Source organism: Pempheris klunzingeri, chromosome 11, assembly GCF_042242105.1.
Source record: "Pempheris klunzingeri isolate RE-2024b chromosome 11, fPemKlu1.hap1, whole genome shotgun sequence".
Lineage (NCBI taxonomy): Eukaryota > Metazoa > Chordata > Actinopteri > Acropomatiformes > Pempheridae > Pempheris > Pempheris klunzingeri.
The window spans coordinates 13,852,455-13,879,592 of record NC_092022.1 but is presented as its reverse complement, the minus strand read 5'-3'; the positions used below and the strand labels follow the sequence as shown (position 1 = coordinate 13,879,592).

The 27,138-nt window shown below is 42.2% G+C and overlaps 1 protein-coding gene across 1 annotated transcript in view; it reads left to right on the top strand.

Moving 5' to 3' along the window:
- Positions 1-27,138, top strand: part of LOC139209268 (ERC protein 2-like) — a 146,754-nt gene that overhangs the window by 55,856 nt on the left and 63,760 nt on the right. The window contains exons 10-15 of the mRNA XM_070838916.1: positions 1,200-1,388; positions 5,681-5,722; positions 6,607-6,776; positions 14,265-14,358; positions 18,301-18,453; positions 22,166-22,326. Coding sequence (XP_070695017.1) covers positions 1,200-1,388; positions 5,681-5,722; positions 6,607-6,776; positions 14,265-14,358; positions 18,301-18,453; positions 22,166-22,326 — 809 coding nt within the window. The remainder of the gene's footprint in view (positions 1-1,199; positions 1,389-5,680; positions 5,723-6,606; positions 6,777-14,264; positions 14,359-18,300; positions 18,454-22,165; positions 22,327-27,138) is intronic.

Genomic DNA, 27,138 nt, shown 5'->3' with positions numbered 1-27,138 from the left:
TGTGTAATGTGTTTACAAGAGCAAGTGTGTGTGTTGCTAATCACACACCCTGTCACAAACCTGCTCTTGGAGCCAGTCGCTAGCCACAGTGCTGTGGTTCTAATTAACAGGCTAGGGCATTGTGCCCGAGTTGAGCCCTGCTCTTTGGTGTGTGTGTGTGTGTGCGCCTGTGATGTTATGTGTGTGAGTTTTTGTTGTTACGTGTGCTCCATACTTAATCCTCATAGAGGCAGGTTTTATTATCACATCCTGGTCTCTTTCCCTAAACCCCAAACATCCTAGAGATATTTCATAATGTGGGGAAAACACCCAGGACCCATTAACCATGTGGTCTCTCTCCCTCTGTTTTCTCTCTCTCTTTCTCTCTCCCTCGCCCTCTCCTCCAAAGCCCACTACTATGCAGTGCATTACTGTGCCAGGTCTAGTTAGTGGGTGTGTTTGTCCAATTACCCAGGGGTTTAAAGCTGCCAATCATGCAGCGATGCCACATCGTAAAGCCTCATTGCTGGGCTGTGCTCTGTGCCTAAGTAAACACCTGAGTAAACACCTTGATAATCACTTCAGTCCACACCTAAACACACACACATACACCTTAACACACAGCTACTACACACACCTTGCATGCTCCGCCACCCATGGTGTGGACATGATCTCAGGCCAATGCCCAGAGCTGTTGTCCTCCCGCCGTCCGGTGTGATTGGAGAATAGAGAAAATTATGATGTAAACATTCCAACTTGGTTTATCAGAGGGCAATGTGGAGATGTCAGGAAGTGATTTACAGTGCTGTCCAATCCGTTCTCAATAAATCTGTCTCTGTCCCTCAACCCTTCTCCTCCTTCCTCTTTTTGCTCTGTTCCACTTGGCTCTGATCTCCTCATGTCCCTGCTATTATTTATGGTGGTATTATTTATGATGGGCATTTATGAGTTTGTCTTTGGCCTCACTTTGCGAAGCATGCTGGTGAGCCCATTCAGCGAGAGACTGGCTTAAAATGTTCAATAATGATAGGAAAGAACTGTAATCACACAGTGCTGACAATCTTTTGCCCACTGAAAGAAAAACAACATCCATTTTTTAAAATCTGAGCAAATTCTTGTGCAGATGATAGCTGTCTAGGCTTTTTACTATACTCCTACACACACCTCTGATCAAACGTTCAAACATTTTCCCTTGTTCTTTTACTATGTCACTATCTCAGGAGCGAGTGATTGAGAGTCTACGCGAGCAGAGGGAGCGGGAGGACAGGGCTCGGCTGGAGGAGCTGGATCAGATGAGGAAGGAGAACCTGGAATTAAAGGACAAACTTGCTGGCCTGCAGCCCCAGAAACCGTCCCAGAGTCAGCCTGCTAACCCGAGCACAACCCAGAACCAGAGGCCTGATGGAGAGGTCAGCATGGATGCTCTGGTAGCTTATGATGTGTGTCTGTGTGTCTGTCTGCTATACAGTGTTGGTATTTTTTGTAAATATGTTTTGGCTGTTGTGACCATTCTCTAAAATATTTAAATTAATCTAAAATATCCAGAACAAAGTATAGTTCATGGTTGAAACAGAGTGTTGCTACGAGAACCATACACCACATATCAAGATTGCAAGTCTGGTATGTGTGCAGACTGCAGACAAACAGCCGTCAATATTTCATCGTTATTCACATCATAAAACAAATAATAACAAGTACCTTTCTCAAAACCTTTTTCTGTTGAAGACTTCAGACGAACATCGCGACACTGTATAATTATTTTTTATTGTATAAAAAGAATAAAAACAATTTACTTTTACATACTACAACCAATCTGCAGTGGTTGTAATATGCTACTTGTACCCTGTATTTACACTGCTAACATCTACAGTAATAGTAATTCCACTCTCTTACCTCCCTGCGAGCATCCACAATATTGTTAGCAGCCCCCTAGCAAAGGGCCTGCCTGCACTTTGTCCCACAGGATAAAGGGATGAATTAAGAGAGAGTGATTTATGGATGTGAAAGATCCCTCTATCCCTGTTCCAGTGCCAAGTCAGAGGCCTTGCTGTCGTTTTTCTCTCTCTTTTTCCTCTCCCAGGCTTACAAGCCAGGGCAGACTCTCGCCCTGCCAGAATTTATGAGAGTGTTTTCTTTTATTCTTATAAAAAGCATACACACATCTCATTCCTGTGAAATGATATCTTGTTGAATGTTGACGCGGCACCACATGAAAGGGACAGCAGCTCAATAACCCTTTGTAGCGAGCAGATTCGCACTCTGACAGAAGTGTTGCCATAATTGGACTATTTTGTGTACTCGGCAGCAATCAGACCTGTTATGTAAACTCACAGAGTCTTCAGAGAGACAGATGATGTTTGCGTGTTCATATTTGTGATTCTGTGTGTGTCTTTCTGTGGGCCTGTGCATGCATGCCAGCACAGAAACAACTGTTGATGTGTTGTTTGTGCCGACGTATGAGAGTCCGCATGTGTTCAAGTGCGTTGGTGTGTTTGATCCTGTTGTAGTGCAGTGGAGTGTGAGAGGCAGTATGGCTGTGTGTAGGTCAGAGGTGAACTAACATGGTGCCTGGCATTGAATCAGCAAACATAGAATCTGGTCAAACCAGCCTACCACACACAAACATACACACACACACACACACACACACACAAACATTCACCTCAGTGTCTTCAGCCAGTGTATAGCACTATTTAGCACCGACAGCCACATGTACTTTCGATCTAAATGCTGGGATAGGGCTAAATCAAATTCCATAATCCAGAGTGCAGAGCTGCAAAAGCTTCAGTGGGTTTTGTAGGTGGCAGGATTCCAGAGCCAATAAAAAACAAATGATAGTCAAATGATAAAACAGAAATCCGTGGTCAAACCCGACACTTCGTTGCGACCACTGCACTCTTCTGCCTCCTGGCACCGTCACTCCGAAGGCCCTGTGGTCGCTCAACTCCGTCAAGGTGGTGTAATGTACACCCTACTAAAGTCAGGACAGCAGACATACACGTCATCTTCCACCACTCACTTATGTGAAAAAAAAAAAAAGCAACACCTGAAGCAACCCTAGGTTTTACTGTGGTACTGAACATGCTGTAAGTTTTCTGTTGAAAAGCATCTACCAAATGAATATAATGTAATAATGCAACAGCACTGGAAGGGAAAGATAAGTCATTTACACAGCAGTATGTTTCCTTATTTTTGATAAATTAGTTTTTTGTTAAACGGATTATTCAGGTTATTACAGAAACTTATCAGCAAAATGTGCTTAAATAGTATTGATAAAGAGATGCTCTAAGCAAACAGCTCGAATTCTCCTCTTTTAATGTAATTTGTATTAATGCCACTAGAATATTGCGGTTGGGGGATGAAGTGGTTGCATTTCCACAACGCCGCCTTTTCAAAAAAGCACTTTTTTCTTTTTTCTCACAAACAGACTGAATACATGATAACTGCTGGTTACATTAATATAATTTTTGTGTGTTTGTGTTGCTGACAGCCACCCACTAAAATGGAGAAATAAGCTTTTTGCTAGACAGCACTGATATGCAGCCATCTACCTCTCATGCAGATGTCGAGCTTGCCATCAGGTCGTGTACACACAGTGGTCCACTCACTGTATCTGTATCTGCAGATGTTTGTATTACTGACCGAGTCAAGCTGCTGGCAAAGCTTTTTATCTTGACCTCAGAGCTCTGTTGACTTTGCTGCATCCTCATCCTCTTCCCATAAAACAGTATTTGTTGATTCCGAGGTTAATAAAGGACTTCTGGAACTAAACACTAGTTCTTCAAAGAGAAACAGCAAAAAACCTCAGGGAAGGCAGTGACCTTTCCAGAGAGGGTTGGCTTAAATCAGCAGAGGCACCACACCTCAACTTTTGAGTCCTATTCAAAAGACTGTTTGGTCCTTTCAAACCAGGCGGATGTCATATCTCCTTACCTTTTTTGTTGCGTTTTCTTCTTTTGTTCTCTGTTTCATTTTGATGGTAATATAATGAGATTGAATGCTGTCACATCTGAGATATGTAGACACGGGTATTACCTTTAGGGGTCAAAGGTTTTTTTTTACATTCTACCCAGCCTCAGTGTTGCTCTGACCAGGAGTTAAATAACCCAGTGCAGATCCTAGTGGCCACACATATTTAACTTATTTGTAATATTTACACTTCAGAGACATTTCCAGGAATGATAATAATAATTTCAGTGACCATATGTGTAATCGTATCTTTACTGGCCTTCCCACTCCTGTCATAATATCACAAATTCCTGTTGGACCCGCCGTCTTCTCAGCCCCTGCTTCCCTCTTGTCTGTGTTTTCCCCTAAAAGAACATAACAAACTCTGGTCCACTTAGGCTTAATGCATTTTGTGCAGGCTAAGATTAGGTTTGATGTGTGTGTGCAAGTGTGTAAGGCTAGGTGAGGAGGTAATGGGGGTGAGGACGAGGTAAACAATGACTGTGCTTGTCCTCCAGATGGCCAAGTGTTCCCTTTTGCACAGCATTTAGGCCCTAGCACAAGTGGATACACATACTGCGACAAGCTTAAGGGGCTCTTTAAGATCACATGCTGGCGCATAATGCATAATGTTAGTCAAACTCGTATCCATGGGCACGCTTATATGCACCTATGACACAGGTGCATACTGTATTTTGCAGTATGTTTGCAAGTTCACAAAACAACAGTCATAGTCTGCAATAACGTCACCATTGACATTTTTTGTGTATATTTCAACATTTACAGATGTGTTCCAGCTAAGCCACTTCATTATGCATGCCTCTATCTAAAGTGCAAGACCTTTCAAACATTTAGTTGTGCTCCATATGCTGTGCCCATGGCTGTATCTCCCATATGCAGGGGCCAACATGAGCATATGGTTTATCTGGTGGGTTTGTTATAATGGGGAAAAGGCATTTGTTCAGATTGGCTAGTGGTAATAGTTAACAGACACTCCTTGGGGTTTTTTTAATGACAGACTCAAGCAGTGCTACATGTACAGTCCCAGTCTTATGTAGACCTGACAATAAATTGCAGTATATGTGTGTGTGTGTGTGTGTGTGTGTTTGTGCGCGCTCACTTGATGATGTTTAAACGAGTGGCCTCAGCTGTTTCAACAAGTTAAACAATCTTCGCAAACATAGTAGACAGAGAGAAATAAAGACCGAGCGAAAGAGGGAGAAGCAGAGAGAAAGATAATTCTAGGTTGCAAACTTCCTCTGGGATATTTTTCTCAGAGAACAAAGAATTCATCAGTGTAACTCCGTGTGTAACTCAAAAAAATGTTGAGATGTTTGGTGGTCTCATAAAATCGCAGCCAAACAGAGGGAGACAGTAATTTTATAATGATAATGACTGAACTCCAAACTCTACATGACGGACGCCCCGGGGAGACAACTGATAGAAGCAAACCACAGAAAAGCAGGCAGCGGAGTAATCGGGGGTGGGGTGGGGTGGGGGCATGATGAAGGGATGAGAGCGGATGAGGGCACAGATTGGTTCTGCTTCAGCTAGATTGTGACCCTAACCACATATTCAGGATTGACTTACCTTCTCCTTTAGGTTTCAAAGCTGTCTATGCAGAGCAATCTCACATCTGATCCTGTGTAATAGTCTGTGTCCAATCTTTCAATCCTAGAAGATGTTAAAATTGTAAGACTACTTGGTTCTTATATTGTATTCTTACTTTCCATCTTTTTGTATTGACTTTTAGGTGTCAGCCAAAGTAGATGGGCTCCTGCCAGGAGGCCCCACGGTAGGTTCTGTTATTTTATGCCTATTGTTTGTTTGTGGTTGCTTCTGTGCGTGCGTGTGCGCATGGGTGTGTGTGCGCGTGTGTGCAGAGGCCATTTTAGGACATCTCAGACTTGGTCAGCTCTTAGTTGCCAGATTTGGCTTAATTGTAATCGGTCTGAGCTGTACTTTGTCACACTTAGCTCAAAATCCCTATCAGCCCTATCTGTGCTTTGTCATTTTCGGCTATCTTTGTCACTCTCAGATTGACTTGGTCAGCCTCAGCTGCAGTGTCAGTCTCAGCGATACTTCATCAGCATCACTTGTAGTTCATTAGCTTCAGGTACACTTTGTCAGACTAAGCTTTACTTTGTCCGCCTCAACTCTTGTTTGTCAGCTTCAACTGTAATTTCAGCTCAGTTCTTACTGATGTGTTTGCATAATGCTTACATGCTACCATACCATTCTAACAGCTTCAGTTTAACAGAGTTGGGTCTTATTACGAATACATATTTTGGTTTAAAAGTACATCTTTATGGTTATAGTGCATATTTTAGTTAGAATTTAATTTGTATGTTGCTCAGACTATCCAAAACAAATCTGTAGCTCGCCCAAGAGGAGTTACGAAAAAGAATGTTATTCATTTTACTGACAGAGACCAGCTAAGGGATGGGATGGGCCTAAGGGATGTTTTAGTAAGTGTGACAAATTGTTCAAACTGATTGTTTAGCCAAGTCTGACTTTGCACTGTAAAAATAGCAGTGTTTGAATAGCTGAGTCTGAGGTGTCCTAATGTGGTGACTGTATATGTGCTTTTATACTGTCTTAATAATCATTTATGCAGTATATGGTTATCTTTGTATCTAATGTATTGACTCTGGTTGTCCTGCCCCCCCACACACAAAGACCCAGAACACAGACATCACAGATCGTCTGAGACTTCTAGAGCAGGAAGTAGCGCGCAACAGAGAGGAATCTGGGAAGTCACAAGCTGAGGTGGAGAGGCTAATGGCGGCTCTGAGGGATGCTGAGATTGACAAATCATGCAAGGAGAAGAGAATTGCTGATCTTGAGAGGTGAGGGTCAACGATTTTGTGACATTCATATCCATCACGAGACACCATCTGGGTGTCCTCGGAGAGCAGTGTCCTTCCAAGTGACCGGACCTTTGTAAGATTTCAATTCATTCCTAAGTGCTCTATTTATAAAGGAGTAATCCACAAGACATAAACTGTCTAGATTGTGTCCTCCCAGCACTTGAAACCACTTCCTCGCTGTCATGCTTTTTGCCTGATGTAATCACACTCTAGAAATGCACACTGTATCTTATGTACATGTGTTGTTTTAATCAACTGGCTTAATGTTTTATTTGTTTCTATGTATCAACATCTGCAGATCTGGGTAAGTAGTTCTTATTGTGCATGTTAAACATACCATCATAATGATGTCCACACTACACTGTCCATAGCTGTCACTCTTGACATCATGCCATCACTGTTGGGATGATTCTAAACTTTCCCAGGTGTTAAGTTGGTAAGTGGGGCATTTTGGCTCAAATCTGATTCCCAGAAAAGTCAGATTTGACTATCCCAATGCAACAGTAAATGTACGCATTTATGGCAAACAATCCTGGTCCTCATTCCTGTCGCCGCAACAACATAATGAGAGACTTTATATATGTTTCCTGATTTATATCACTGGAGACGTATAGCCTCTGTTGTGTTGTGTTGTGTTGATGTTTTCAAAGCTTCTTCACATTCCATTGGTACCATGAGTGCTGTCATGTGTGTTTTTCCTCATATCATACTGTGTTTTCATATGTGTCCATAAAACCAACAGATAAGTGGTTTTGTCGTTGTATTTACTTTAAATGAATACAACAAGTGTGTGTGTGTGTGTGTGTGTGTGTCTGACTGTGTGTGTGAGTGTGCGTGTGTGTGTGTTGTGTATGAGTGCACATGTATTTTTGAGTTTGCCAGGCAGGCAGCCAGCAGCATGCCAGTGGGAGGTGGTGTATCCAGCCCAGACACTGGCTGTTTATACTACTCTGTTTATTACTGGCAGTGTGCTACTCAATTATCATCTGATTTATGGATTGGCATGGTGTGTATGTGTACCCAAATGAGTAGTTGTTTAGTGCCAGCGCAGAGGTACTGTAGCTGAGTGTTTGCGTGTATATTTACTTCATGTGTGTGTGCGTGCATGTGTGAAAAAGACATGTTTTTGAATCTGAATCTGAACTTGGAGCAGTTATAGGCAGTTGTGTGCTGGTTGGCGTGTCTGTATATGTAGATTGATAGTGGGTGGGTGTCTCCCTTGGTGGATTGCCAACTACAAAGAAGAAGCCATGAGTTTGAAAAAGGTATGTGAAAGACGCTGGCTCCGTCAGGTGTGTTAACGCTAGCTATGGTCCTGAATGGTTGGAATGTATCTGGATGGGCTGCATGTACTGGATCCAACACAGTTTCCTGCCTCATTCATTACCCATTTTACAGACTCTCCACTCTGGCATGGAAACTGTATGCTGACTCAAACTGTGTGGGAACGCATGAGCATCAAGTATAATCGGGATACAGTAGCTCCCGCAGAGTTTGTTCACACAGTCTACTCTCTGTTTCCACATGTGTGTGCATGCGTCATGTCTTACCCCTACATGTGTGTGCAACTCACATACAGCTGTCATCAGAGTGTGCCCATGCACATATGCGTGTTAATCTGTGCATTTAACTTTTGTGCATGTGTGTGCACAGCCCTTTGTGGGACAGGGAGTGTTTGGGATCAAGTGTTGTAAGAATTTCTTTCCGCTCAGCTCCTCTGTCTTATCGGGGCTGCTGTCTCATTAGTGTCAGCCAGTCACAGTCGGTCTAATCCCTCTGACATACAGGTCAGAGGTCACATGCAGGTCAGCCACAGGTTATCAAAGGAGGATCCTCTGCTGTCATACACTGCCTTTGTAAATATATACACAATAGAATTGATGTTTTTAAAAGTTATAAGTGCGTGAACACATACTTCATGCACTTTTCATGTACAGTAGCAGTCAAAAGCTCGGACAAACTTCATTCAATTATTTTTCTTTATTTTCACAATTTCCTACATTGTATATTAATAATGAAGACACCAAAACTATGAAGGAACACACGTTGAATTATCTAGGACACAAAAAAAGTGTTAAACAAAGAATTCCTCATAGTAGCTACTGTTTGCTTTGATGAAAGATTTGCACACTCACCTGGAATGGTTTTCAAAAAACACAAATATCTTGTTTTCTTACTGTGTTTCAGACCATCAGTTGTGCTGTGCAGAGATAGGGTTGGTACACAGTTCTATACAGTGAATAGCCCTATTTGACTTCTATTCTAATGCATATTATGGCAAGAACCACTCAACTATGTCAACTATGTAGAAGGTGTGTCCAAAGTTTTGACAGGTACTGTAAGTATGCATGGCTGCTGTAGAGAACAGTGGAAAACCAAGTTATTGTAGTTACAGTCTTGACACGTTATCGGTGGAAATTCTGATTTAACAAAGACATTAAACATAAATACAGACACCAGAGTTTTTGCATATGTGTGTGTGCGTGTGCGTGTGTGTGTGCACGTGCGTGTGTGCACATGTGTTATGTGACAACATGGGCGGATGAGTGTCTCTGTGAGTTGATTGGACTTCTGTGTGAGACTGTGCGAGATGTGCCTGGGCAATGGATGAATGTATTTTTAATCAGTGTGTTTCTGTTGGAACTCGGTCAGATGGCCTATTAAACACTATCTGGATGGAGAGAGAGAAGAACAGATGAGGAAAGAGGCACTTTCTCATCCAGTTGGCAATGCAGCAGAGAGAGTCAAAGATGAATGCAGCCAGCAGGTCATTGTAATAAATACCTTCCAGCACAGGGGAGACTCGCTCACAGCTTTTTCATAGCTTAGATCTCTCAGTGATCTACTGTAAGTAATCGTTGATAACATCAAGTAGTTTATTGTTGGTGTTTTATTTACTGTTATGTGTGTCTAGCTAATCTGCTAAGTGATCAGAGACACTGAACAGGCTTTGCGAAAGCATCTCTATCAGTTGTTAACACTAATGCTAATAGCTGGATTTGTTAAGTAGAGCTCTGAAAGCCATGGTTACTAATCTCTTGGAGCGGGTTTTTTCAGATATAGTGGGCTAAAATGAATACATTTCACAGTATGACATACTAGGAGTGAAGCGCTCTAATCTTTTCCCTATGCTTTCAATTAAATAGCACTCAGAGTGTTTGCTCTGTGTCACGTTTTTACAATTTATGTAGGTGGTAACTTGGAATTGAATATCTAGAAGGACAAGAGAATGAGTCCAGTGAGTACTCTATTTGAATTATGACCAATTTTAACCTTAAACCTCAAAGTAAGTGTGTTTATACTGCATATTTAAGAGGCTGCTGCATTCAAGCATGTTCATAAATGTGAGATAGAAGCTGTGACAAAAGTTGGTCTAATATGGAAATTACAAAGATGCACTGTTTTTTTGTCTGTTAAACATGGTAAATATAAAACCTCTTTTTCCTTTACTCCTTCTTCTGTGGCTGTATGTTGTTAACAAGTGGAATTATTCTTAATGCTGTTACAGTCCTTTACTTTTAGTGTTTCTGTGCTGATGTGGGAGCTAAATTTTGAGAAATAAATCAGCCTCCCAGTCTTCCCATATCACAGCTATTGACGTGGTAAGCACTCTGGTATGTAAGGGAGGGTTTCAGGAAAAGGGAGTTGTGTGTGCATATATGTGTACGAATATATATGTATACATGTGTGTGTGTTGTGTGTGACTGTGCATGCGTGTGTCTAAGGTGAGACTGAGGAGAATACATGTTGGTAGTGGAGTCGGCAACGGTTTGTCGGCTAGAAATCAGTGGTTGTTGGCTTACAAATATCCTCACAAACAACTATTTGCACAGATAAACACACACATATCATTTTGGGCCTCATTCCTAAGACCATAATCAAACTCCAGATGTTGAGAGCATCAATCTTTTGAAAACACACAATGTGCGCATGAATGCCGGTTACACACATAGCAGCCAAAGCCTCTGTATATAATATTTCTACATGAAAATGTTTGTAAACGGTGTGCATTTCTGTGTGCATTCATGTGTCCATATAATTTAAATGGCAATTTTAGCTTTGAATCTGTCAACTTGATGTTCTTTAGTTCAGAAAGAGTTGCACCTGCACCAGAGATGATGTGTTTCATAGCACAAATATCAAATGCCTTGACAATACCCTAACTACAGTGAATCACATTACATTTTCTCACGTTCAAATATGTAGACACACAGACAGACGAGCCACGTCTTCCTTTTTAACCTCTTTTATGTTTCACCCCGTTAAACTCACAAGGACTATATATAAAAGCAACAGTGAAACGGTATTTGTGTTGCGATAAGACACGTCTACGCACCCTAAAGCATCTATCAGTAATAAACATACTTGTTCTGTTTGGATCTCTCAGCACTGCATCTAGACAAGTGCCTCAGATAAAACTGATTATAGTGTTGACCCAACTGCCTCACGCTACACTTTCATAGTCTCCTGTTTCTTCTCCTTCTCTCTCCTTTTCCTGTACACTTCCTCTCTTTGCACCACAGAGAAAATGTATTTAATTCAGATCATATCTGCCTCTTATTCCATATATTACACAATCCTGAGTAGTAACTACCCTGTCTGCTTGAAATCAGAGGATTTTGTTCCATGCTGCTGTTTATTAAAAGATAAGGGGAAGAGACAGAGCAAGAATTAAGAGTTATGAAGGGGAGATAAACGTCTGGATTTTTTTTTCTTAAAAGGTTATTATTCAGTTTGACCTTTATTTACCCAGGAAAAGTCCACTGAGAATGCATACTCTTTTCCAGCAACACCCTACTTAATATTCACAGTTTCCCACATTTAGATCAGGGAGCGGCCTGGTGTGACCGCAGCTTCCTGCTGTTGGCCACTCTACTGGAGCCCTTCAGTTACTCTTTGCGGCTTGCTCAAGGGCACGTCAGCCGTAGACCTTGAGGCAGGCTAGTTGAACATTTGTTCATTTTATTTTTCTCAACAAAACTCTAAATGGAAGTGAGGTCTAAGAGCCAAAAACAAGAAGAGAAAAAGAGGAAAAGAATGTTAAAGTGATAATGGAAAAAAGAGCGGAAAAGATAAAGAAAGGAATAATATAAGTCTGTATAAACAGAGATCCTTATGGTGAAAAAAAAAAGCAAAACAAAAAAACAGATCTGTGCTTTGACAGCCAGAAATAAAGCGAAGCTGCTTATGTTGGAAGACGGTTGCATGGAGTGCTCCAGGTGAAAGAAGCAAGAGGAAATGTGAAAAATTACTTATTACGCTCAGTTTAGGAAATGGCTGGACTTGTGCACAGTGCTCTCTCTCCCTCACACTTCATCTTTCTAAGAAATGTGACGGCAATAAAATACTATTTTCCCCCCATGAATTTACTCATTTCGGCAATCAACAAATCACAGTTCTCCTTCATATTTTCCACTCGCATGTGGCCCAGCCCGTCTGCTCCTTATTCACACTCTACGTTCCCTCGTTTGCCTTCACATTGGTCAAAACACTTACTTCATTTTGCACTGATGGGTTGATAGGGGCATATCAGCTATCAGAGGGGACCAGCGTGTCTGCTGGTTTATACACCTGTGCCAGTAGCGGCTGTGTGTGATAGCTGATATGCCCTCATGGCAAGTTAGTTCTCTGCGGACATGCCTCTGAGCTTATAAAAACACACACACACAGACATCAAAGATCAGAGTATAAACAGGTTCTTCTCCTCCTCCTCCTCCTCCTCCTCCTCCCCCTCCTCGTCCTCACTGCGTAAAAATGTGTGCACATGTACATATATGTGTCCAGATAATTCATTCATAATGGTAACAGAATTTAAATGATAATCTTTACTGATGCAGAACTTTTAAAAACCCTGTCATAAAAATGATAAAACAAACGCATAAAACCAACAGCGGAGTCATTTAAAAATGAAATAAAGAAACAAGCCAGAGACATGAAATGACAGATGTGATAAACTGACCAACGCTGTATGTGCATGGTTTTGTACAGGGGTGTAATATCAGACATAAACACTGACATAAAATACTCCTGTCCTGCTCTGTCTTCTCTTATTATAACAAATATTGCTTAAGAGCTTTTGAAAGGCACTACATTGTTTGCGCATGTGTTGCAAGGTGAGTGTGTATTAAATTTATTCATCATCTTGTTAGGTATATTTCACATTAATTGCACACCAACATTACTCATAAAATCTGACACACACACACACACACACACACACACACACTCCTTTCTAAGGGCTGTGACAGCAAATATTTGCCCATATGTGGGGGCCGCTTGTAGGTTTTGCCCAGAGTAAACACACCAGTGTGGATATGGAATAATAATGTGGCGCGTTTTAGCAGCTGCTTGGTCACAGCCTGTTTACAGTGTTGGAGGGTTCTCTTAAGCGCTAATTTGTCACTGTCAGCTTTCTCACACTTTCTATGCATTTAAAAAAAAAAAAAGAAGTGTGAAGGCCAAACTGGGAGCTCAAATAGTGTGTTTTGATTCTATTTTGAGAGTGTTTGTGAGAAAATATAGATTGTGTACAAGTGCAGGTGTGTGTTTCTTATGGTGTATGGGTTTTGTGGGTCCATGTGCGTCTACCAGTGAGAGTACTGAGTGTTTGCTTGTGTGTTAATGTATATTTCTATATAAGTTTGTGTGTGTGTGTGTGTGTGTGTGTGTGTATTCTGGCTAACTAAGTTCAGTAAATGACAAGAAGCAGGTCTTAGTGGAGGTAAATACACAGCCATTCTGGCTGGTTGATACATGGTTTAGTCTGTAATCAGCACTTCAGCAATGCACAACACTGACAGCAGATTTATTATCCTGTGTGTGTCTTTAGACCTGCGCCAATTTACTTTTCAAAAACAAATGCCCTTGTGTGTGGGTGTTTGTGTCATCATGTCTTCTTATCTGTAGATGTACCTCTTGCACATTTATGTGCAAGTGTGTGTGTGTGTGTGTGTGTCTGCGTGCATGTGCTTGCAACTCCTGTCTGCATGTGTTTATGTGTTTTGTTGTTGATAGATTTACACAGCGGTGTCTCACCTCTGTTGGTCAAGTCTCGTCTTGTCCCAGTCTGCCATGTTACTAAGACTAGACATACCTACAGCTGTACTCTGCTTTACTGTGCAGACTGTAGCCCTACTTTTTTATCAGTATGATGCAATATGGAAAACTCTGAAAATACAGCAAAATAACATAAACAAAATGTAGTGGTAAAACAATATTGTATATGTACATTGTATAGTGTTGATATCAATAATACATTTAATGAATCCACACATTCAACATGTTGGTGTAGAAAAGTCGTTTAACGTGAAATTGGGTTACAATTTTTGCGGGTGGTCATACATTTTTACATGAAGTAACGTACATCATGGTCATATTGTACAATCCTTGGTTTTAATCTGTGTTTTACATTTCTTTATTTAATAAGCATTTCTTTATCTGTTGTCACCCACCTTTCTCTCTCTGAAGGCAAATCAAGTCCTCTAACGTCCAGAAGCAGACGGTTCCGGTTGAGATGAGGAAAGATGTTCTGACTGATGGACATCCACACTCTTTATCACAGGTTTGAATATGTGTGTGTGTGCACATGTATACATTCCTTGGCCTTGTAGTTAAGCTCTTCATCACCTCTTCATCCCAGAGAGGGCAGATTGGATCATGTACTGTATTCATTTCTCCTGCCCTCTTTTTCCTCTTCTTTCCTCCTCACCTCTTTTGCAAGCCGTCCCTCAGAAAGTATTCTCTTTTCCCCTTCCTTTATCTCTCTCTGCATTTTGCTCCATGTCTTCTCTCTCCCTCTTTGAATAATTCTGCTCCTCTGAGCAGAGAGAGGGCCCAGTCTTTCATGACTCTTGCCCTCCCTCCCTCAGTGCATCGCAGAGTCAATCCTAAGTGGAAGAGACAGGCATTTAGTCCAGCAGAAATCAGCTCCATACGCCAGCCGGGAGCAGTGGCATAATGGCTCAGATGGGAATAGAAGTGAGTCTAGTCAGGCAGGAGAGAGAATCTTGATGTATCATTTTGGATGTAACTATCATATATTGGCCTGAGATAATGCTGCTGTCAGAGCAGATGCAGGAGGTCAATCTCAAGTTCAAGTTTAATGTCATTCATCTAAATCAAAACCTTGTCCGTACTGATATCAGTGTTTGAAAATGCTAAGCTATATTAGCAGCCTCGTCCTATGGCAGTGTCTATCTGTTGGTCGGCCCAGCGCTTTAGTTCATCTTGAAAACTACTGACTCCCTTGACTTTTCACTTAGCGCCACCATCAGATCAGAATTTCAATTTATCCAAGCCTTGTTTTTTTTAGCCAAATACCTGAAAAACGTTCTCATCAGCTTCAGCTTTTGTTTTAATGCTATTTAGCAAATCTTAATATGTTAACATGGTACACTAAGATGGTGAACATTATGCCTGCTAAACATCAGCATGTCAACATTGTGATGGTGAACATTTTAACATGCTGACATTAGCATTTATCTTAAAGCACAGCCATGCCTAAAAGCAGCCTCACAGTGCTGCTAGTGTCGCGAAAAATAAACGTGAACGTGCATCTTTGCGTAAATGAACTACGTAATTGCAAATCCATCAGAACTTTAGCATTAAATAAGCAAGATCCAAAGAAAAACACCCTGAGGGTCTATATATTATATAATACTGTACAATGAATTATAGTATAAAAGAATACAGCAGCAATATATTTAAAGGAATAGCAATAGTACACGAAGAACATATAAAAGTAAGACTACATACCACCACATGTTCCAGATCACAATCTATGATGTTCATAGGTTGTAAATACAGTATGTATTCTGCATATTGTTTTCTCAGCAGTCAGGTTGCACCGTGGCCTTTATCTTGCTCTCTTTCCCTTGCTTGCTCTCTCTCTCAGTTTATCTCTGATTCCATCAGGAACACAGCACGCTCCGAGGGTAAACACAAACAAACAGGGTCTTCCCTCATTGCCCCCTCTCCCCATCCATCCAGGGGAGTTTATGTGGGATGGTGTGATAGCATCTCTCCGCTCCATCGTCTCCATCGCGCCACGCTGCACTTCACAAACACAGAGAAAACACACATCGGAAATGTTCACTTCAAGCCTTCACACAGGCTTTTTATTTCTCTTTTATCTGCAGCAGAGAGGTATCAGTGACACTCAGTACCCCCCCCCCCCCCTCGATTTAGAGACACAATGATTGTAGAATCTCTTTTTCTAAATGTAAGGACAGTCAAAGAGGATAGATTTTCATTCACTTCAAGCTCGTTCCCACAGTCTGTACACTTTGCTGTAACTGTATATGAAAATTCTGGCCGTGCACACATACTTCACATTTTTTTAAATCATGAAATAGCACATATAGAGGTTGGTGCTGCACACTTGACTTTTTAACAGAGACAGATGTTTGTGTCTGTCTGGATCAGGCAATGTGGGTAAGTGGTTTGTGTGTCTTGTGTGTCTTGTGTCTTGTGTGTGTGTGTGTGTGTTCGTCTGTGTGAAGCTGAGAATCATAGGTACACAGCTGCTGGAAATGTGCATTCTCTCACTCTCTGCTCGTTTATTTTAGTGATTATAATCCCTCCATCAAACCAGAAAGGGCCAGACTCCATAATGATCCTTCCCAAGGGCATTAGGTGATGATTGGTGCTGCAGAGGCAATTATCTTTCCATTTATCCCCACTCTCTGTATCTCTCTGTCTCTCTTGCCCTTTTTCCATTCTTTGTATTCTTGAAAGCCTGCATTATTCTCTTGTTACTAATAAAACTCACATAACACACAGATATGCACTGACACAGACAGACAGACAGACACATATACCGCCTATGTGCGCACACACACACAGGCAGACACAGCTCTCTGGTCAGATTTCACTCGGGGGTCCAGCGGTGGCAGCCCCATCTCAGTGGGGTATGTATATGAGTGTGTGTGTGCGTGCGTGTGTGTTTCTGCCTGTTGGGCGGGGTCAGACCAGTACTTGTTGATTCTGGTGCATCGAGTTACTGCCCGTCTGTCACATCCAATTACAGCTTTGGACTGCTGACGCACACAGCCTGCCTCTGTACGTGTGTGTGCGGGTGTTTGTCGCTCACCTCCAGCTGTGTCGTGCTGACGTGACGAGCCACAAGTATCCGCTTGTGATTTGGCTGGCTTGGCACTATTTTCACCACACTCGGGGATAATCCCATTGCTCTTGTTTCAGTCAGTATTAGTCAGTTAATTAGCGTTTCCTAGTCATAAATAGTGTTTTTGAAGGAGCCCACTTATTTAAACTTTACTATTGAATTTGACAATACATCTTGTGAGCGGGCCTGATATAGTGTCTATGTATGATACAGTACAAAGTGAAAACTAATTTTTTCCTCTTTTAATATTAAGGGGAAGTTAATAAGCTATTCGTATGCATTTTGCATGTTTCTGGCAGTGTCTTGTAAAATGACTTTCACGTGACTCCTTTATAAGTTTTCCATACATTTAGCTTATCCTTTTTTGCCATCACAATAGATTCACCATGTGTGAACCATGGCACTGTTTAGCCTGGAGCTCCCTCTATTCAGAGTGCTGTCAGACTTAGTAATATCATCACACACATGCACACTCACGTTGCACTCCATATATCAGCTATATACCGGCAAAGCTGAAATTATTTCCAAGCAATCTGATTTACACTAACTTGCTTTTACAATATATCTACGATAAAATGTCAGTTTAAAAGCTTGTAGTGAGGCTCAGTGAAACATTGAAGCATGTAGAGCAACTGCTCTTATGGTCAATAGTTCTAGTGGGGATTTTGTCACTGAATATCCAATTGACACATCCCTAGTTTGTGTGTTATTGAACTCTTTGTTCTGTTTTGCCTCCTCATCCGTGTGACTCCAAGCCCTCTGTGCTGCTCCCAGAAAAGTGTGAATGTGTGAACTTGAAGACGTGTCAACTTTTGAGGAGCACGAGAGAAAGTATAAAAGCGATGAGAGAGAGAGAGAGAATCGGGGGGTTTATTATTTCTGTCCAGTGTTTTCTTTCACAGTTCCATCACCCAGTGTGGAGAGGGATCCTTTTCCCCCTCTCACCATAGGTGTCAGAGAGGCCACACACAAACTGTGCATGTAAACGCGCACAGTCTATTCCGCACACCCACGCTCGCACATGCACATATGGATGTCGGCAAAGGTCATAGCAATTACACACTGTCTTTCTCCATCACTTACCACTCTCTTCTGTCTTGGCTGTGTCTCCTTTCTCTAAGAGAAGGGCTTTTCTTCTCTTACCACAGCTTTTGATGTCCATAAGACTTTGTTTTTATTTTACATGGATTTTTCACAACCAACAAATACACATTTCCTCAAATTTTCCTCAGCCAATAAAGTAATATTCCAGTGCAAAAACACTTGATTAGTTTTTAAAACAAAGTGTACTTAAAGAAAAACACTCTTTCCCTGGCTTTTGCTACTTTGCTTCCAACCCCCCTCCTCGCCCTCCTCCTCTGAACTCCTTTCACCCCACAGCTTCCTCTCTCAGCTTCCCAGGATGCCATGCGGGAGACGGCGGAGCGGATCAGGGAGTTGGAGATGGCACTGAGGGAGAGCATGAACACCTCCTCACATAGGGAGGCTCTCTGGGCGCAAGAAGAGACTGCCCGTATTCAGGCCCAGAGACAGGTTTACTTGACGTGTCACACGCTGATGGATGATTTGAGAACAGCATACACATATACACACACTCAGACACACACATATTGTCACGTGTATCCCTACATTGGAAGCCTGGCCTACCTTTAAAAGGACAGGTATCAGCTCACCTAGGACGAAGAAGGGAAATGTGAAGAACGTAACTGCACCCCCATGTGGCTTAGAGTGTACCTGCAAAAAGGCCCTGGTTAAAGAGTGATCCCTTATCACTTTAATATGTAGCTCATAACTTACAAACAAAATGCATAGCTGCCTTTTGCCTCTTCTCTGTTTCTTTTCTTCTTAATTCAGTTTTTGTTCTCTAACATGCTGTTGTTTATTTTATCCCTCTAGACTGAAATTCAAAACAGAAATAAAAACTTTCAGCGTCCTCCTTTTCCTGTTGTCTGTCTCTCGTTAAGTTTGCTCGAAAATGTGAGCATATGTTTAACATATCACAAATTTATGTGCATGCAATCAGAATTCATTAAGAAATCTGTAGACGTTGGGCTCACAGTCTTGATGGAGTGCAGGCTGCAGTTTTACTCTGTATATCCTGCTATCTATCTGCCTTTCCGCCTGGCAGCTGGTCAGTCTACATCTTTAAGTGGGTCCAAAAATGTGTATGTGTGTGCATTTGTATGTGTGTGTGTGAGTGTAGGTGTGTCTGTGGTGGGAAAGAGAAACAAGGCAAGGGAGTGTGTTTCCTCCCGGTGTGAGCGTGCATTTGAATGAGAATGACCTTGCATTACTGATGAGTGCCACAAGTAATACGAGAGCAATCTGCGGTTAAAACAAGAATTAACATTTCGAGGCAGAATGGTGGCTGTATTGCCTCAAACACATGCATATGCTCCCGCTCGAACACACACACACATTCAAAGACAGAAGTTGATAGAAGAGAACTTGAAGATGAAGTGGGGAGTTGGTGGATGGAGCGGGAGAGTAAGGAGAGGTCAAACTCAGTTTAGAAAATTCAGCGAGAGCCAATGCTAACTGTGGCTTGTTTTTTCCTCTTTGTTGCAATTTCTGTTCTTTACACGCTTGACTTGCAGTCAGCATGGATACTGTGTTTATGAAACAATATTCTGATCCACTGTGAAGACTGAAAGAAAAGTATATTTATGTCTGTGGGACCTCTTGCACGCATAGAAGTGGATGATTCAGCTTTGACCTAAGTTTACCCGTGTGTAGCCAATGCATCAGGGAAATCCTTTCCTAACTTGACACGTTAACACTCATTGACCCCAAAAGCCATAGTCAGCCTGCTTTCGTTTCAAGTCAATCCAGACCCTACACATAGAGAACATAATGAGCCAGCACACAATCGTACTTGCGACTGCACTGGATATGCATTGAGCCAGAATAGAGTTGCATTTGCAATATCGACACAAGGAAAGATACCTATTTGGCGAGGCACTCAAGCTGTTCAATCATAGATGCATGCTGCCAGGTGCTGTCAACACACTGAGCCAGTTTGACGTCACCACATAAGGAGGCAGCGGGTCGACATGCCATTAACATGCAGTTACGCAGTCGTCAGTCAACTGTCACTTTTGCCTAAAACTGCGGAGAAAAAGAGTGTGTGTGGGGAGGGATGTTGGGGAAGAGAGAGGTACAGGTCCTTCTGAAACACCACCTGACCCTGGCACCGTTTCAGAGCGCCCTGCCAGACTCACATTCTCACATCCCCCTCGCCCCCTCACTCTTTCCTTGATTTTCCTCTTTCTTCTCCCCTCTGTCCCAGAGTAATCAGTCTCATGATGTGTAATGCGCTGAAAGTCTTCCATCAGCCTGACCTGCTGAAATGGAGCATGGGTAATGCCCTGGGTCACTTTTCTTCACACCCCTGCTCTCTAAGTATCTCACTCGGTCTCTGCCTCTCTCTGTCTCTTGTCTTTCTCCTACCATCATTTCTGCTGTCTATCCATTGTACCAAGCCTTGTTCTTCCCCATCTGCCTTCTTAAGTTGTCTCAGCTAATTATCTCCACACTCTCTCTCCCTTTCTCTCCATTTCTGTTCCTGTCTCTCTCCCTCTCTCCCCCTCTGTGGCGTTTGAACTAGGCCTTTGAACCAGCAACACCGATGCAAATGGACAAGAGGGATTTGGCCCTTACCTCTGAGCCCCCAATCAGCTTAGCAACTAAAGGGGCTTTGGGCGAGTCTTAGTGAGCCTCAGCCTGGCTGGGGGGCTTTGCCTTGAAGTTGAGCTAAATTAGCACGCACAGGCTCACCACTAAGCTGATTAGGTCCCTAATTTCACTAAAATGCATTGTATTCCTTATTAATGATGTGATTGTGAAGTGAGGGCTAGCCTGGGTGGTGGACTAATGGGGAACTGGGAGGTAGGCAGTTGCGCATGAGGATTGATCGACATGTGGTGGGTGTAAATGGAGTTGTGTGTGTCTGACCCTTGGCTTTCAAGATGAAAAGACTAGCTTTGGATTCTTTTGAACATGAAATAATAGATCAGACTTTAAACATGGCGTGATTGTGGACAGTTGGATGTCTTGTTGATGATTGTTGAGATCAGTTGTTGTTGGCAGGGATATGGGGTGTATTTTATTTAAAGCAATGCTTTGTTACATTTCCTGGAAGTTATGACTGAAAGTTGTCACTTTCCCACCATTTTGAATTTCTGTATTCCCCGCTCGCTTTGCATTCACTCTTTCTTCTCTCACTCCATATGTGATATTCATGAACAGTCAGTGAGCACATTATCTGACATCTGTGAAACACACCTAGTAAACCAGCGGAGATGGAGAGTGTCCTGAAAATGTGTGAACGATTTGGCCCCTTCATAAAAGAGGCCCATTCCTTTTTTCATGTCCTACCCCATGGAGTGCTTTCCCCTAATTCTCAAATACTTTTTTTTTTTTTGCTTTGCCTTCTTTTTCTTTCCCTTTTTGTTCTTCCATTTGAAATCCAACACTTCAGAATTTATTGTTTGATCTTATATCATAAATGTGCAAATCATCAGAACTGTGCAAAGATAAATTCATATTCTCGCAGGCTTCCATTTGCATCATTTGAACAAGCCTGCCCAGTACTGCATCCTATTGTAAAGTACTTGTTGTTAGACAATTACATACTTCCTGTCTAAGGATAATGACGCCCTGAGGTCACATCCTGTCTGTCAGACACTCAGGTTGGACACATAGGCCTGCATGGCTGGAGGGCATGTGTGTGCAGAGGGAGGAGATGTAGTTGATAGGTTGAGCATTATTCTCACCTGCTTTAAAATAGAGCCACACTTGAGAGTGAAATAAAATAAGTGGAGAAAGGAGGAAGAGAAGAGGGAACCCTTGTTTTCAGTGCAAGGGTCAGCGGACGTATCATTCAACTAACCTTTGAACCCCAGTAATTTCACCTGCTAGATGTCAACCTGCCATTTGTTTTCCCGTTTAGGCATTAGTCATTTCACCTCATTGTAGCATTCCAACATACTCGCCCTGTGAAATGCACACATACATGCATGTAGGCAAATCAAAGTGTACATAAATGTGTATCTGGTCACCTTACCATGTCCTTACTATGTGTGCGACTGTGCATGCTTAAGTGTATATGAGATCCTTTTTATGTAACTTGTTATACGATTTAATGAACACGTCATACATTTGAGAAAAAAGAGCCATGTGGATGAGTATCCTGGTATGTGTTGATGCTGTTTAAACCTGTGTACGTATGTCTTCCCTTGAATAGTTGGAGGAGCTGATGGGAGCTCTAGAGAAGACACGCCAGGAGCTGGACGCCACCAAGCTGCATCTGTCCTCCACTCAGCAGTCCCTGCATGAGAGAGATGGACACCTTAATAGTCTTCGCCAGGAGAGACGCAAACAGCTGGAGGAGATTTTGGAGATGAAGTTAGTCTCAAACTCAGCCACCTATCTATCTGTCTATCTGTCTGTCTGTCTGTCTGTCTGTCTGTAACCATATGTTATACACTGTACATTCCTGGCTATGCATTTTACTAATCAGTAAAGGAAAGACTTTAATAGCTATTACGTTAATATGAATTAATACACTGTATTTGCATTTAGAAAGCTAATTCATAATGCAGTGCAGAAGTTTCTTTTGACTTGTGTAAAAAAAAAAAAAACAGTATTTGTGGTAGTAACTGCACACTCAGCCCATAAAAATATAGATCAAGGAGCTTTTATTAACATTGGCATGATTTGCTCACTGCCTCATGAGGCACATTTTCATTACTCAACACAGCAGCTTCGTTACTCCACCAAAAACCTGTGTTTAATACTGCATTAGGCACATTTATCTGCTCACCTGTTCACATGTGCATTTGTGCATGGGTTTTATATAGCCATCAGCGCTAAGGTGTGTTTTGAAGCAGGATCAGCCGTTGTCTGTAGCTGCCTTGTGAAAGGTTACATTTATTGAGGACAGGTGGTCAGCCTTAGACAGCAGGTCAGAAAAATGTCTGTGCAACTGTTTTTTTCATTTGTATATCTCTGTGTGACAGAGAGTTAGAAAAGGAGGCAACCAAAAAAAGAAGTGTGCAGGACTGGCTGCATTTCCATGTGTGAGTGTGTGTCAGTGGGTATGTATGAGTGTGTGAGTGAGTTCAGTGATCTGTCAGTGGAGTGGCTACATGTGTGTTTGCTTTGTGTGCTCTGATTGAGGGAGCATGGAGCCACATATCTGGTTGTCATGTGCCGCAAAGAAATGCCTTTAATGTCAGGCACTCAGTACAGTACAAAAGGGAAGGCTGGCACATATGTATTGAAAACACAACTTTGAAAAATCCATTGCGCCTCACAAGCCCCTCTGATCACACTAACTCTAAAAGAATGTGTGTCTGTTTCTGTCTATAGTATGTGTATGTGTACCGTTTGCTGGAGACATAGAAAAAGAGTGCCTTTGCCCATATAACACACACACACACACACACACACATGCACTTGTGATACAAACCATCTTCCTGTCTGTTCCAATTTCCACCATCCAAACATTACCAGGGATGTTTAGCAGAGGAAATGTGTTACATGATACAGACACAATCTGTGCTTCTAGGTATGTATGTGAAATTAGAAAAATGCTCCCGTACCTGGAAAGTGAATGATACTTTTGTACTTCACTGGCACTGGACTTAAATCATTATTATATTACCATTAGAAAGATCTTTGAAAAAGAAAGTTGGTGTGATGGTTGGTTGACATAAACAGCAACAAAGTAGATGAGATTCTTTGCTGTTGCGTTTGAGACTTTGGCTGAATGCAAGTCTACACTGGTAAGAGCTAATGGAGGGGGCACAGGGGGGCATGAGAGTGTGTGTGGTCTCTAGAGCATTGGATTCTGTGTGTGTCTGTGTATGAAAAGGTCGGAGGCAGGGGTTTGGGGTCACTGATGATGAGGATTAAAGGACTGTTGAATTGCGAGGGGCGAAGCTTCGTGAGACTGACTTACATCTGAACAAGCCGCAAAGATACGCAAGCAAAATGTACACACAACCTCAGTGGAACTCACATATAATCACTCACGTCTGCAGACATGCACGTACTTACACAAACTTTGGCTTTCTGCTTTAAAAGGGGCCATATTCCCACAGCATAGCTCTGGTCCAAGTTAGCACAGGGAAAACTAAACAGGAAAGATAAGGCAGAGAAAGAGAGGTAACGAGAGAGAGAGAGAGAGAGAGAGGGAGTTAGAGTGAAAGCAAAAAAAATGAGACAGAAAGAGAGAATGAAAGGGAAGGGAGGCTGGAATGGAGGGGCTACACAAACTGAAGTATTTCAAATCTTAGAAATCATGAGAGAAGTTTGATTGCATGCCAAGTTTCTCCTTCTCTCCGCTGTAATGTGGCATTTGTCAAGAAGACCAGCTGAAGCAAACCATGTGAGGCACGTTCCCCAGTGAACTGGGGAGCTCTCTGTGTGTGTGTTTTTGAATGTGTGTGTGTGTGTGTGCATAAGCATATAAGCCAGAGGGAGAGAGAGAGAGAGCAGACTCTTGGCTTTTCAACACTGTTAATGAAAGAGACAAGAGGGGAAAAAATCATTTTCAATATCCTCTCATTGCATGCTGGGTTTCCTAGCTTGTATTGTGTGTGTGTGTGTGTGTGTGTGTGTGTGTGTGTGTGTGTGTATGTCTGTGTGTGTCAGAGAGAGAGAGCATTTTCATATTTGCCTTTTTCAGATATAGACCTGAATGCTTGATGTATAAGGAGTGGTGCAGGTCTGCTCTATCACCCCACACTAGATTGAGTTTCCACCATACTGTACAGTACTCACAGACACACACACACACACAGATGGCCTCCAGAGGAGCTAGTCATTAAATGAGTCTAGGGTCACAGGGTGTAGGTGCACAATAGAGAAATTATGTGTTTGGACATTTTGAACAGCTAGTCATTGAGATGTTTCCATAGTCTGAATGGGATAATACTACATGCCACAACATTGCAATGGCTTACTGAACCTGATCCTCCCGTAGACACTGGGAATGTAGCTGATATTATCTCTGTTTACATTTTAGTGATGGAAAATGATGATAGAGCAATGAAAAGGTAGCGGCAGCTTTGAGCCAGGCACATAAAGAGATGCAGAGTTGACAAAGTGGAAATTTTTAGAGGTTGAGAAGGAGAGAGTTGACTATTTGAGAGATGGAGGGGAAAATCATGCAAACATTAGTAGAGCGTCACCGCAATACAGTAGAAGAAAAGAGAGAAGTTATAGCAGAGAGTTAGGGAGGAAATGTAACTGATGGAAAAAAAGATGATAGAGTGAGGGAGTGATTGATGGAGGGGGTGATGGATGGAGGAAGGGAGGAGGAGAATGATGGAGGAAGTGGTGGAAGAAAGAACAGGGAAAAGATTGAGTAGAACGTTGAGGGTGGGAGGAAGTGGAGTCTGGTTAGCAGGAAAAAGCTAAAGAGAGGGAGAAAAATGGATGAGGGTAGAACAACTAAACACAACATGTATCAGCAAACACTTGCACCATATCTAACAATGAAGAACATTCTCATCCACCTGTTCGTTCACATGTTCTTTGGCAAGAACAGCGTTTATGCTAGGCTGAGTTGGAGAAATGAGAAAGATGTGCAAACTTTTGAGTACACAATGACGTTTTACCTAAACACCCTAACCAATATGACAAAGACTAATTCCTCAGTGTAACATAATAACCTGAGCTCTCTCAATTATACATTCTTTTTAGGCCTTGACTATTCATGTTCACTGATCATTTTATTTTGCCAGAATTTCAGTCATGTGCTCAAAATGTCTGGAATATTTGGATAGAAATATACCTTTTGTGCAATTCTGCAAAGCACAATTAAACAAAATATCAACTCTATCTAGTGCTCTCTCCTTTTAATTACGTAATTAATTGAGCAAGCTCATGCAAAGGCATATTATCTATTCTACATGATGGAAATATAATAACCCATAACCTGTAACCCTGAAATTCAATTCTGTCCACGAAGTGGGCTCATGTATCCGTATGTTGGCTAGTTACAGTAATCCCTGGCATAATGAAGCTTAGAGCAGTAGCGACGTTATGACTTTCAAATCCCCAATGTAGACATCCTGTCTGCACAGTGCCATTGCCATGGTTACCCTGAGGAAACACACAGAGAGACCAGCTGTACTGGCAAGGTCATGTCCCCGCTCACTGATCTCTCCGAGGGGCCTGGACACATACGCACCCTCACATACACCCTATATACGCGTACAGCATGTGAACTCACACGCACTCATTTTCATCAGAAAAGTATATTTTTGCACATTCGTATATTTAACCAAGCAGCATTGTGTTCAGTTGCATGATTTTGAAACCATGTTCACAAATACTGGCAAAAATCGGCAAAGTCTTGTACAAGCACATAGAAAGGTGCAGCAGATGCACACACATGTATGCACATTCACACAGCCACACGCAGACAAGTATGGTGTTACAGTGCCATTGTTGTGATAAGTAATGATGAGACACGGAGGCTGGTGCCGTGTGTGAATGGGATTCTCTGTATTGCAGTGATGAGGAGGGGCTGACCACACATCACCTTCCTCTCTCTGCGAGCAGGTTTGTATGTGTGTCGCCTCGTGGGAACTTTGGGCCATTCATCATGTCTGTCTGTGCTCCCGTGCCCTCTGACATGCGTGTTTACCTTCGACATGTGTGTCGGCTGTCGGGCCTGTAGGTGTGTTATTATGTCAGTGCCGAGGCATGCTCCACCCTTCTCCTCCTCCTCCTCCTCCTCCTTTGAGGTTTTGTCAATGGAGGGCTTCATCACATGGAAATCCCTGTTTCTAAGTCCTTGTTCAGTACTGTAAGGTAATCACAGACTTCTACCTGGGTCCCATACGGTAAGCTTTAAGGGTACAGAGAATGATCCAGAGGTACATGTGGGAAGTCTGCTTCATGCAGTCAGTTTTTGAATTGCATATTGCACTGTTCAACTAATGCAACTGGAGGTTAAGTGCCTTAAATGTAATTTTTCTGACCCATTTTCCCCAGACCATGTCAATCCCTTGGATAGTACTCGTCATGTCTAGAGCTCACTCCTCCCAGGGTTTGACTGTTCTCGCCAATTATGGTTTTATCACTACTTATTAATATTTTATTGGTGCTTATATCCACATAGTATTTTTGGCAAGCATTGGCCCACCCAGTAAATATGAACTGGGAGTTTTGTGTCCTGCACAGTATGTACGGTAAACGTTG